At 41.0% G+C, this 13,690-nt stretch overlaps 2 protein-coding genes across 3 annotated transcripts in view; one reads left to right on the forward strand and one right to left on the reverse strand.

Moving 5' to 3' along the window:
* Positions 1-205: 205 nt before the first annotated feature.
* LOC112554813 (RING-box protein 2-like) lies at positions 206-3,684 on the reverse strand. The gene is made up of 3 exons (XM_025222865.1): positions 3,499-3,684; positions 3,153-3,200; positions 206-714 (listed from the first exon to the last, which is right to left on the reverse strand). The coding sequence occupies exons 1-3, from the start codon at positions 3,650-3,652 to the stop codon at positions 596-598; spliced, it is 321 nt and encodes a 106-aa protein (XP_025078650.1). The 5' UTR covers positions 3,653-3,684; the 3' UTR covers positions 206-595.
* A 29-nt stretch (positions 3,685-3,713) lies between these two features.
* The window catches only part of LOC112554807 (patatin-like phospholipase domain-containing protein 4), a 33,057-nt gene continuing 23,080 nt past the window's right edge, over positions 3,714-13,690 (forward strand). Inside the window, exon 1 of one of the 2 annotated variants that reach the window (XM_025222857.1) lies at positions 3,714-3,818. Coding sequence is in view for 1 of the 2 variants with exons in the window: in XM_025222855.1 (XP_025078640.1) it covers positions 12,913-13,018 (106 nt within the window). In the remaining variant the exon portion in view is untranslated. Of the gene's footprint in view, positions 3,819-12,887; positions 13,019-13,690 lie in introns of those variants that run through there. The other variant, XM_025222855.1, reaches the window with a different exon arrangement.

Genomic DNA, 13,690 nt, shown 5'->3' on the forward strand with positions numbered 1-13,690 from the left:
TATAATGTTATAATGAATCACAGATTTTGCCAAATTGGATCTGTACAGTGTATTGCTGGAGGAACTGCTAGAGCCATGCACCTAAACTGTACGTGCTCCTTCCCTTAGCTTTATCAATGAAAAGAAGAAAATGAATACTGTTTCTTCTAAATTAAAAAGCACTTAGGACAAATTCTCACACTGTTACAAAATTTCAACAAATTGCTGCTGTTTACACTTAATATGGTCATTTAATGACAATGATCAACACTTTACAGTCAGCACATGACACCATGTATGTTAATACACATCACTCTTTGAAAAGAAGATATATACATATGCATGCAAAACTAATAAATGTAGTGTTTTATGGCAGCACAATATTTCCCAAAAGACACATTTAAGATTCCACTCACAGAAGTTCATAATTAAAATTAAATCTGAAAACATGACAGATCCCAAAATAGAAAAATTCCAAAACAACTTTCATTATCTCATCATCCAGACTTCCATAATACAAGATATGTTATCTGTCCATTCAAATTGACACGCCAACAAGTAGTACTTTACTAAATTTGTACATCACAAAAAAATGACTTCCCTATACTTTGGTAAACTATTTTCCAATACGTTGAACTACCCACTCTTGCTGACACAAGGGACAGCGGTTGTTCTGTTTCACCCACAGTGACATGCAGCAGTTGTGGAAGGAATGGTTGCACTCTCCCCAGACCACTGTGACAACAAAATACTCTTTTCATTATTACAGCATTGACACAAACATTTGTTAAAAAAAAACTATCATCATAATTATTGAATTTGTGGATAGTTGCTCAAATACACTTTGTGTGAAAGGCTACAATACAGAAGGAAAACAATGGATGACAATATGTCAGGCATAATAAAGTGGATGCTTAAAGCAGTAAGTGGTTTGTAGTTTGTTTTCGTGGGGAAGTGCTTCCACTTTGAGGTGATTTCACACTGTGAGCGAGAGGGTGAAGGAAACTTCCAATAGCTGGCTCTGTGAACTAAGCGGTTAACAAATGATCATTAAAGATGTTTCTTCAAGAGGTGGGTTTTGATGTCAGACTTAAAAACATTGCATGCAGACACCTGTCAAAGAGAAAAGGTTTAAAAGAATGAAAAAGGAAGAAGGCTGGAAGAAGGAAAGAATTACTTTTGTTGTCGTCTTTGTTGCTGCTGGTTTTTTAAAAAAAAAATTATCTGGCATAAATCAACTAGTGAGTTTATGTGAATAGTAGATACTATTTATAAAGATAGGAAGGTGTGTGAACATGTATCGGTTTATTTTTAATATCTCAATACCTCTTAGAGGGTGACAGAATAAAGAATCATAAAACATGCAGTTCAATTTTACACTGACACACATTTATCTTTTTTAAATGACATTTAGAAAATCTGTATCTATTCTGCAGTTAGAGAAACTTTATTATAAGTAGGATAGAGAAATTTCCACAATTCTCAACCTTTAGGAAATATTTTCAGCCATCACAAAACAACAGAAACTGCCTGTCAAGTTATCCACAATGCCAAATTCACTAAACCTTTTTAGTGAAGACAGAGTTGAATATTATCACCAACAATCTTCCTGATGGTCATAGACTAGATCAGGGGTGGGCAATTAATTTGATGACAAACTGGATGTTCTAGAGGGCCGGATGAGAAACTGGGATGGTTCTAGAGGCCGGACTAATATAGTTAACTCAGTTTTACCCAATACTGTATATATATATTTTACTGGTGGGCGGCCAGCGGGCGGGCCGGTCAGAGACAGGAGGCGGGCCGGATCAGGCCCGCGGGCCGGCGTTTGCCCAGGTCTGGACTAGATGATGGGCAAGATAACCCAAGACAACAACACTGGTATCCAGTGGACCTTCACCAAACAGCTAGAGGAGCTGGACTTTGCAGATGACATTAGTCTCCTATCTCATTGTCAATAACATGCACAAACCAAACTGAGTAACCTAGCAGAGGAAGCTGAGAAGACTGGCTTAAAGGTCAACAGAAATAAGACCAAAGTGATTAGAATCAACAACAAGCAGGAACTCCCAATCCATCTTCCTGGAAACAGACCACTTCACGTATCTGGGGAGCATTGTCAACAAGGACGGTGGAGTGGACGATGACATCAAAATCCGCATCAAAAAGGGCAGGCATGCTTTCAACAGCCTACGCCTTATCTGGAACTCCTGAGCATTATCCGTCAGCAGTAAGACCCACATCTTCAGCACCAATGTGAAGGCAGTCCTACTGTATGGTTCTGAAACCTGGAGAGAGACAAACACCATCAACAACAAGCTCCAGACCTTTACCAACCGATGCCTACGCCATATTCTGGGAATAAGATGGCCTGAAAAGATCTCCAACAGCAGCCTGTGGAAAAGAACCAACCAGAATGCCACTAACCAAGACATCAAAAAGTGCAAATGGGGCTGGATAGGACACACACTGCGCAAACCAGCTGACACCATTGCCAAGCAGGCACTTGACTGGAATCCTCAGGGGAAGAGGAGAGTTGGGAGATCAAAGCAGACTTGGAAAAAGAACAGTAGAAAGTGAGGCAAAGGACATCAGAACCACATGGGCCCAACGGAGAGGGGGCCCCAAACCGGGTCCGCTGGCGAGGTGTTGTTGTGGCCCTATGCTCCTTAAGGGAGCAACAACAATCTGTATTACCCAGACAATTAACTTCATTTGTCTATCTGCCAATCTGTAAGTTATAGTATTAAGTTATAGCAAGCGGCTTCACAGGTGTGAACAAATTAGGAAGAACATCTCTTCCTGGTTTCTTTGCTGTCTTTACAAGGAGTACCGCTGGCTGCAGATTGCAAGACATCCATTGTTGTTGGATGGAAAGAGCCATTTCAAAATTCTGAGCTCTTTGATTTTGTCATGTACTTTAACTTGATAATCTTCAGAAAATGTATGAGTCCCAACTTTTAGCAATTACATTAGCTTGATTCAGCTTTAATTCATTTTTAATTTCATCTTTGGGATCTTGTACTAAACAACCTAGCAAAAAAATGTATATTTAGGAGTTAGTTATTTCTTTAATGTCTGCTGCTTTTTTCCAACAATGTTTTATACATCATATGCAAAACTGAATTAAATGTTTGTACATTTGTTTTTATTTTTTTTAATATGTTCCTTACCAACGCAGTCATCCTGTTTGTTCTCGGACTGGCACCTCAGACATGCATCTGAAAACATGAGAAATTGTGGATTTTTTCTTTTTTGCTAAAGTGCTTTATTAATTTAGTATATAATTTATTTACTAAATTATCTCTTAAGTACCAATGACACTAATACGGTAGTACTTTTTGTGTTCTAACATATTAAATAAAGAGAAATACTGTCACTATCAGATATGACAGAAAAGAAGAAAAGTGTATAAACTGATAATTGTGATTATTATTACAAGCGTTTAATTTTACGGCACATAACGTACTGAACATAACGTGCTCGTTATTCATAATAATCTCTGAACAACGAACTCACCCATAACTTGAACGCGACAGATGGCACATGTATCACATTCAACATCCCAACTCCACATTGCCACTAAATTCCACTTTTTAAGCGTAAACATTTTGTCTGGTTTGCTTGTTCCTTCTTTGTCAACATCTCGATCTACTTCCATTTCATCGGCCATTTTGTTTTCCTTCTGAGGACTGCAAACGAGAGTAGAGTCCCTTGACAAAGGGAGACAATGTTCACGCGCCCAAAATCAAAAGTGTTTGGGGCTGATTGTGACTCAATCTGTCATCCAACCGTCAAATAATAGCTATGACAAAGAAATACACGCATCTTTGTGGACGGTAAGTAGCCATTCCTAAAATTTATACATGTGTATCGTTGATAATAAATCTCTGACCCAAACATACTCGAAATACGAGCATATTAAAGTTTTAGCAGTTGTGCGGCAGCCATCATAGCCTGATAGTAGATAAGGATCAAGTTTGTTTTGAGGATAGAATCAGTGGTGACGAATATTTTTAGCCATTTACGCGATTACTAATGTTTTTAATTATAAATACAACTGAACTATTACACAGTAACTTTGTTTATTTAATCTTGTTCCCACTTGAAATTCGGCAGTGTACACAAGTGTTGCAAATATAAAGAGCTATTTTGATATTCATTTAGCATCAGACTTTTTTTTCAAAACCATTTAAAAATATTCATGTAGTTTATCTGCAGATTCTGGCATTGTAAACAAGGAAAAGGATTTTTTTTTTATTGTGCTGTAGAAGGGTCTCAAATCTTATGCTCTAGAACAGTGGTTCTCAAAGTGTGGTCCGCGGACCACTAGTCAATCTAGAACAGTGGTTCTTAACCGGGGTTCTATCGGGTTCGGTGAGTCGGTCTCAGGGGTTCGGCGGAGCCTCTGCCAAGGAGGTCAAGACACACCCGCAATTCCTGATGACACTAAAGAAGGGTTCGGTGAATGTGCATATGAAACTTGTGGGTTCGGTACCTCAAACAAGGTTAAGAACCACTGCTCTAGAATGTACTTAATGACAAATATTGCCAGCATTTTTCCGTGTGATTGCAGTGCCATGGTATTTAATTTAGTGTTTATAAGTAGTTATAATAACAGTTGACTAGGAATTCATGCAATAAGATTTTTTGGAGCTGAGAATTTTCTATTTGCATGCCATTTGAGAGCACAGGGTACCGATCCTCACTGAACAGTCTTTTTGGCAGATGTATCAATGAATTTGAGTTTGTATTTCATCTTCTGCTGCTTTCAAAAATTTTTTGATGGACTGAGCTGCGTGCTTGGCATACCTCTGACTGGTGCTGTGTTTAGGTAATGGCTAAGGGTCACTTGATAGTTGTAAGCTGTAGCCAGTGTGTTAAGGGTCCTCTGCTGTGGCCAAAGGTTAGTTTAATTCTGGCTTTGCATTGCCAAGTTTTCTCTGGCACAGCTGGTAAAATCCCTTTTTTCTCTCCCACTGTCACTCTATCTGTGTGTGTGTCTCTCTCAACATACTGTGCTGATGTCTCTTATCATGAAGGAAGTTGTACAGATTGTATGTATCAATTGCATTTGGAACATTTGAAAAAAAATTGCACCTGTGTTAAGTTAAAGCCTCTATGGCCTGTCGCTGATTCTTTACATACAACTGTAATTTCTGGTCTTTTGACCAGACGTACACCAGTTCTTATTTAAATTTGCTAATGGTGTTTTCACTAGGTCTAATAGCAATAGGAGGACTATAACTACTGATCTCGCCTCTATTTTATTTATGAAAGTGTAGAACCAAGGATTCACATATACACACTGTTCTATCTTTCAACTACTCTGTGTATGCTATGATATAGAAGCATTTTGCATTGACGTACTTCCAGTTTTAGTGATGTAGTTAATGGGGCACTATAAAGACATTGCTAACTTTATAAAGATCCTATGTGTTTTTATGCTTCTGTTGTGTTTCGCTTTAGACCTTGTGTAAGTTGAATTGGAATTCTAGTACGTTGTAGTCTACTCATGTGCAAGATTTTGTTTTCTTTTTATGGGATATCACAAAGCTTTGCAGAATTTTGTCTTATTATGGCTTATGAATGTAATATGAGGCATTTGATATGCTGTCATCTGAAAGCATCTGGCGACGAAAATTCATTATTAAGCTTAGTTACTTTGTATCATTTATGAAAAACGTGACAGTAGAATGCTGGACGTGCATCGCGCAAAAGACCCCTTGTGTTCACGACAGTGTCACCGGGCCACCATGCCGCGTCCATCAATGAGCAGGCTAAAGTAGAACTAAAAGGTTAACTGTCGACGCAGATTCTTATCAAATTCGTGATGGTACCTGTTGTAACTATGACATGTCGGCTTCGAGCGTCATGGGGTGACCTGTCAAGATAACCTGTTGTCCTCCTCCATCCCCGTGTACCAGCTGACCCAGCCGCACTCTGCTCCCCATCCACCCAACCACCACCAGACTTTTCCTCGCGCTGTCACTTTGCGTTTGCCTGTCGTGCGAAATGGGGATGGGTTGGTTACTCGAGCGTTACTTGATTGCGTGAAGATCGGGCTGCCTCGTTCTTAAAAAGGAACCGCTCGTACCAAGCACCTGTCAACTCTGTGACATTTAGATTTTCTCCCCTTCATGATAGCTTGTGTATTCAATTTAAATCTGGATTACATGTATCTCCTTCTCCCCTTTCTTTATAACCGCCCGTAAATTTTTAGAAGGGGTGTGCACTTCAAAGGTTAAAGCCTGGCGTGGTCTTGTTAAGGGCCCGCGACTGACGATCGTAAGGTTAGTGACGTAGGAGGAGGGCTGAGGTGACTGCCCACCTTCACTGACAATCCTCAACATCGTTAGTTGTTTTGTTTTTTTTCCCCCGCTCTCTTCTCTGTGGTTTGACAGGAAGGTATGGTGTAGCAACTATGGAACGAAGTGTCTCCGATACCATCATCATCCCCGGGTTTTATTTATTTGACCGCAAACAGTTTATTAAAATATCGCACTGTTTAATAATATAGAAAAAGTTTACAAAGACAGTTCGACATACATCAAGCTTTATCACAACATGTCCGAGAAAGATCAGACCTGCAGCTCTTGTGGAGCTTGTTTGAAAGCTGGGCTGTGGGTAATAAGGTTTGCTTCGCAGTTTTCCCACACATTGTCGCAAGCACGCCATTTCATGGTCTCAAATAGTACGACAGTAGCAGAACTTTCGTCCTGTTGACTATTTTGGCCTCCTGAAGAACAATTATTCTAAGCGATTAGATCACCAGTGGCTGGAGACCTTCCCTGCAAGCTATTATTAGTTCTTTCGCCGAAATTTTCTCATCCATTGTAATGTAGCAAAAATAGAAGCAACAGTGTATGGACTGTACGACAGTAGCAGAACGTCGTCCTGTTGACTATTTTGGTCTCCTGAAGAGCAGTTCTTTCAAACGATTAGAGCCCTCACCCTCGGGTAATTTTTAGGGTGGCCATATGCATCGACAGGCTATAAACTAAGCGGAGAATAATCTAGTCGTGACCCGCGTTGATGACCCCCGAGAAAGTTTTATCAGCTGCGTGCGTAAAAAGCTGACGAAAGTCGTGTTCCTTGATGAAACCGTTGTGATGCTGGCCGCACTCGACAAAGTCATCGGGTATGTTTACATACGGTTTGTCTGACGTCTTACCCTAGAAGCGCTTTTTATCAGCAGATATGACGAAATACCTACATGGTGGCGAGGGGCTAAGCACATCTGCCGTGGGGCGCAATCCATTGTATTTTACTTTTAGCCTTTCTCTTTCAGAAATGGACATACTTTATGTGGAAATGTGGAGTGCGCTTGCTTCACGGTCTCTTTGAATGGGGGACAACTGGAATGAGCGGTGACTATGTAAATACAATAACCATTTATCATTAGACCTACCAGTAGTGCAAGGAGATAAACATGTACAGAAGAGTTACAGGATAAAACACAAATACCATCAGTTATAGAAAGAAAGGAAAAAGAACAAAGCATATTTCCCATTTTTGCGATACATAGATCTGGTTGCGCTTATGTTCAACGGGCTTACATAATACCATTCAGGAATATCTGTTCCTGAATCCAGTTGGGCATTATTTATCAGGGATTTCAACTGATGAACGTTCACTCCAATAACTTAAGGCAGACATTTGTAGGATATATTGCCTGTAAGTGCGTGCATAGAAGGGCGACTGAATGAAGTGATACCAAAGGAAGAAGTTGTGGCGGGGGTGAAGCAGTGCATAAAAAGAGGAAGTTGAATTATTTTTTGAACTTGCTCGGAGCGAAAATAAAAGAAACAGTTGACTCCGTCACATTTAATCCCCGTAATCAGAGGGCACGGCCGAGTAACGCGACCGAGCAGTTTGCTAGGTGATAGCATGAAAGAAAGATCAGGTAGGTCTTGTGCGAGATTCATGAACGCAGGCATGGCAACGACAGTCTGCAATGAAAGTCGAGTCCGTCCAATTATCTATTAAAGGCAGGGCTTCTGCTTACGCAAAAAATTGCGCACAGTACGCATTAAAAGTACGGAGGACCCCTTCAATTTTCGTCAATGGGGTCCCATTCATATTTGGGCGAAGAACAGGGACCCCTTAAAAATCTGAAGAAGGGGTCCCTGGGACCCCAAAGAATTTAGCCTTAGCAGAAGCCCTGATTAAAGGGGTTTCAAAAGTTACAATTTATCAGTATGATCCATGTGAACACACGCAACTGCTGTGGTTTGCAGCAGCGCTTAAAATCCTGAACTGTGATGAGGGTGTTCAGAGTCTCATTCGCGGCTCTATGGATGTCGTCTGCTATACCGAAATGCGGCCTTCCGAACATGTTTTAATCTTGGGGAGCTCAATAAAAACTCCGCGAGCCAAGCCGATCCTATAGGGTGGATGTTGAAGGATGGAATGTTTTTTGACGATCACATTTTTCTTATATCCAGCGAAGCGTGAGGCTCCTAACTCGCTTGCGTCGTTCCTATAACGAAGCGACTCGTATTGAGAAGGTGATGACCACAAGAATATATGCGGTCTGCAGCCTTGCCATTGGGTGGAATCTTTGCTAAGTAAGTAAAATGGTGCTTAGAAAATTTATTGTGACGTTTATGTAGAAGCTCAACTGGCAATCTTTGGTGCAGTGGCCTAACTTAGACAGAAATATTGCCCCATCTCTTGTAAGAGTATCACACTATCGATACATGTATATATACTTATGTTTATACATTTAGAGGCCTTTTTTTTTATTCATTCTCCATTGAAAGGGAAAATTTCAAGTGCTAAAGATATTAAGAGCTTGGTGCGATCTCAGGTAATTACCTTTCGTTCACCTTGCTTCTTGATTACTGCAGCGTTGCTTATTCTGTATAGATAGGGGCAGGTGGACAGCTGACCTTCAAAAGTGACTGCTTGGCTAAAAAGACAATAAAAATCTTCGCTCTGAAAGACAGAACTCATTGTGGTAAGCTTCGAATCGCTTCGCTATGCTCCGGTAATGTTATGCTTACTGCTTACTAATGAAAAGTTGTAATCTTTACAGACACGTGAAATGGACGTGTTTACAGAAAGCGGATGTATTAACAAAGCAGCTACTTGTTCTTTCGTGTTTGGTTTTATGTCAGGGAGACAAACCGCGAGAAATCCCTCCCACCCAGCCAACCACCAGCACCAAGTCGCGGAAACTAAGAGATACCGCCCTGTGTTGTGTTGCAGTCGCCTGACCCCCGCTGCATCATAACATCTTGTTATTCAGCGAGACAACACTCTTTTTCCACACAAACATTTCCCTCCCTGGGGTCAGGGCGGGCGGGCTTCTGCCGCAGATTTGCTTGCTCGTGTCAGTCTGTCTGCATAAAGAAGGTCCTCTGACGTGCTAACCTTCGAATGTCTTTGGATTGGGGTTAGCTTGTCTGTTGGCGGGTCGTCTAACGCTTGTTGTGAGCTTGCGCGTGAAGATGGATTGATGCGACGTTTTATCATTGAGTGAACTGCACGTGGTGCATTTTTATTGTTACTTTTTTTTCAGGCTTGTTTGTGGACTTGAACGTCTACAAGACTGAATTATTTTTCCTCCTCCTCCTCCTCCTCTCCCCTTTTCTCAAATGACGGGCTAGGTTTAGTACAGGGTGCGATTACAAGTCTTAACCTTTTTTTCATTCTCGAGATAGAGACCTACAAACATCAAGAAAAGAGAAAAACCCCTACAGCCAATAAGAGAGTAGGCACTACAAGTTAGATATAACAACAGTCCTTATATTACATCTGGTTTTATCTAGAAGCTACTTACCGCGCACAGCACGCGCGCTTGCAGTGGAATCGATCTGTTGAGCACGTTTGAAAAAAAAGTTTGTTGACTTTCATGGCTGCTAAGAGTTGGTGACGTTTGGTCTTGTGTACGGAGGCAAGAGGGAGAGGTGCTCGAATGATTTTAGAGTGGGGAATGTTTGCGCTTTTGGTAAACTTCTAAAGCACACTATGTTTTAAATGTGTGTGTGTCCACGCGAGTGCATGCATTCGAGAAAGAGAATTATATCTTCTTCCTGATGCATTTATGTACAAGTCAAATCTTTTTGAACGACATAAAAGTGTCAGGAAAAAGCAGCTTAAAAAGAAAAAAAAAAGAGTTTGAAATAACAAGCCTAGAAATTGCCTTTTATTATGCTGCACGTCTCAACCCTTTACAGGGACTTTTTTGGTTGTCTAAATCATTCTATTATGCAGATTGGCTCTTATGGAGTTAAGTAGTCCCATCAGGACAATGAGCTTTTTCTTCAGAAATATTCAGAAAGTTTTTATGTGACTGCTCCTGAGAAGTCAAAGAAGATGAGAGAAGCTAAGTACACTAATGGAGTGATTTGAAAAAAAAATTGAAGGCTACTTTCTGAGAAAAAGAACATGCAGATTACGCAAATGTACTAGAGACGGACACAGACGAGTTAAGTTCAGCTTTTTCGGTATTATCTGATTTGTTGTCATTTGCCTTCAACTTATTTGTAGACGTCCATGTTTTGACTGAATGGAAGTTTTGTTGAGTGAGGTGTGAAGGAGTAGTCGAGGCCATCTATATCATGTGATGTTTCATGCTCCACCAAGTGTCGGGCGGTGCTGTTGTGGTTAGCGCCTGTTACAGACACATTGGAGATTGGCTGACTTGGATTCAGATCTCGTCTCGGGCAACACTGTTCTTTCTCTGCATATGACATCTGTTTACATGGCTGGTTGTTTTGCAGTGATATAGTCTTAGTTGCTGACTTAGTTACACGCCAATGTCACTAGGCAATAAAAGACGCAGATGTTTGAATAACAGTGGCATCTACACCGTGACACCAAGTGATAGGGGGTCGACAGTAAAAGAAAAGGGCATCAAGACGGACCTGTGAGGTATTCCTGTACTTAAAAATATTAGACTATGTGTAAAGCTAGATGTAATAGAGTACGGTCTACTAGAAATTACTGGAACATTTCATCACCAGATAGCATAACAGGATATTTGAGCTGAGGATTTGACTTTCTCTTTTACCTACCAGACTGGTGCCCAAAATTTGTTTGCATGCATCTTCACTTCCATTTACATGGGAAGTTTGGCCGTTCCAGCTTTCCACAAAACTAGTAGAAAACCCTAACCCTTTTGTAAGGGAAGTAGGGGAATGTTAAAGTGCCAGGCGGCATCACACCGATGAACCTCTGCCATCTGTAAGCGCATTGAGCCCACTTTATAGTAGGAAAGTGCGTTCGCTGTTATTATGTTTGAAAATCGTTTAATTTTAATCGTCAAGTAGAAGCCAACGCAAAATCAGTTTACGCCGTCCTGGGTTGATATACAGGTTTTATAAACAACGTCGATGTTGTTTTACCCATGCCACCCGTTCGCCCATTTCTTCGTGTCAATGTCTGTGGGTCTCTTTCTGCGATCCAGTTTCAGATATAAATGCGGGCAAAATGCTAAAAATAGTTCTGATCCACTGTCCCAGCTTTATACTTGTGCCCAAAATGTAAATGCGAGCAAAAAAAGTGGCGTACAACTGTACTAACTTTAGGCCTGTGCTTCCATAAACGTGCAGGAAGCCTTTGATCGGCGTGTCTAGTTACAGATGAGTCGTTTTACTTACAGTCTCTTTTCTGTTTCTGACTTCTCATCTTGCTCTCATTCCCCCTCCCCACTCACGCACGCACGCATTGTGTGTGTGTGGCAGTAGTAGTATTACAGTATAATTGCTTTCATAGTGTCACTGTTGTCTTGGGTTTAAAATATTTTACATATAAGTGTGGTATGTGTGGATGCGCGCGTGTGTAGTATTACAGCTGTCCACGTGTCACCGTGCCCGCGAGTCGAATTTTGTATTTTACATGTTAATTCATTTCAACTTTCAGTTCATCGCTCTTTAATTGACACGCGACGATGGGACAACGAGACATCGAGCATTTTCTTCACACTGTTGTTAAACAGTGGACACTTTGTTTTCTTGTCTCGTCGCGCACCAATTCCAAGACTTCCAATAAGACTTTAAAGGCAGTTGTTGTTCTCCTTCACCCATTTTTTTGTCAGGTGCCGAAGATAGATGTTGGACCACACGGCGCACTCTAATTAACCACAACACCATGCTGTGACAAGGCAGTTTTAACCGAAGGAATGTGTAGACCAGTGTATTGGCAAACTTAGCTCATCATGTTTAAAGTTTCAATGTCCCGGACGTTCCCCCTTACAACCATTAGTTTCTTATTACCTCCACACACAACTTTGACGAACTGGGTCAAACGTTCGACATTTGCCCTGTTGAGTAGATGTCATAGCCGCTTACATTCTTGTACATTGTGTTTGTCAGATTCTAGTGTATGCCCTTCAAACTTTCCCAAACATTGTCGCACGTTCCTCAGCATACTTCAGGTTAAGAAGGTTTGAAAGGACAGAGCAAGTCAAATCACAAGTTGGGAAGTTTACTTTCCAAATCATTGGGCTCAAAATTTCTTCTCGCATGTAAAATACTGGTCTGAGGAGGTTCAAGTAGGCCGCCTTATGATGTTTTCAAGAGATGTCATGAACCGACAGGAGGACATTAGCTGGTAAGGAAAGTGGAGTAGGTCGTCTAATTTGTGGCATCCTAGATTAGGAGATCATGCTGAAGTTAATGTTACGAATTGCAGCACGGGGTTCTTTCTTGAAATTTGGTACATTCACATGCACACACATACAACATGAACAAACATGCCAGCATTCTTTAACCAGTCATTAATTAACCAGGTGGAATAAGAGGAATACCACGCCCCACTTGACTAGTGAGCAGTCCCTAATCACGCCTCACGTGACGAGCGGGGTCATGCGCATCCGTTATCCAGACCCCTGTAGTAAACAATGCTCACATCTGAGCTGTCCACGCTTGGTTGATGATTGGTTATTTACTAGGAAAGTGTTTCAACTTTAGGTAAATTCGCACTATGGGGGATGAGGAAGGTAGGGGAATCGGAGGCGGAATTATTTTTTCCACACTCAATAGGGTCGTAGGAATTTCAGCGAAAGTGCACGAAACATGTGCCCTGAAAGGTCAGTAATCTTTCTTCTCTGAAATCTGTATAATTATAAAAATCGGATCAAAGCTGCGGCATTAAGTATGTAGATACGAGAAACTTTTAAGCATACTTTTTATGTATATATTACTAAAGTGCGAGATTCATTGAGCCTCTTGAGCGGTCCGGTGGCGCAACGGTTAGCGCTGTTAGCGCCTGTCACAATACAGTGAAGGTTGGCGCTCTCCGTATTACGTGATATTTCCCTTTGCTGGTTGTTGCTTGGTGTTTACAGAAGGAGGTTTGATTGGCTTGTTTTGATGATGTACACTGTATGTACACTAAAAATGTAGAAACATTTATTCATGAAATGTACACGTTTAAGGAAGAGGTGTGCTATGCAGTTTTAGGTGTTATGCCCGCCATCAGCCTTACCAGCCTAGCTACATTTTAACGGACAAAAAAGCTGAAATATTAATGAGGTTCAATGAAGGTAGGACATTAACAGCGCACAACTGCTCGCTTCCCTCCGATCTACTCACTAGGATCGTATCCAACACTCTGCTGAAGCACCTTAAGGGGTTTCGGTGTACAGGGGTGACTTTTTGGAACATTGCTTTTTTGACTGTTCTATTGTGTATATACATCGATGGGGCATGTTAAAAATAGTGAAATAGAAATGTTCCGTGTGAATATAACCATTGGTGGG

Source organism: Pomacea canaliculata, linkage group LG14, assembly GCF_003073045.1.
Source record: "Pomacea canaliculata isolate SZHN2017 linkage group LG14, ASM307304v1, whole genome shotgun sequence".
In the NCBI taxonomy this organism is placed as follows: domain Eukaryota; kingdom Metazoa; phylum Mollusca; class Gastropoda; order Architaenioglossa; family Ampullariidae; genus Pomacea; species Pomacea canaliculata.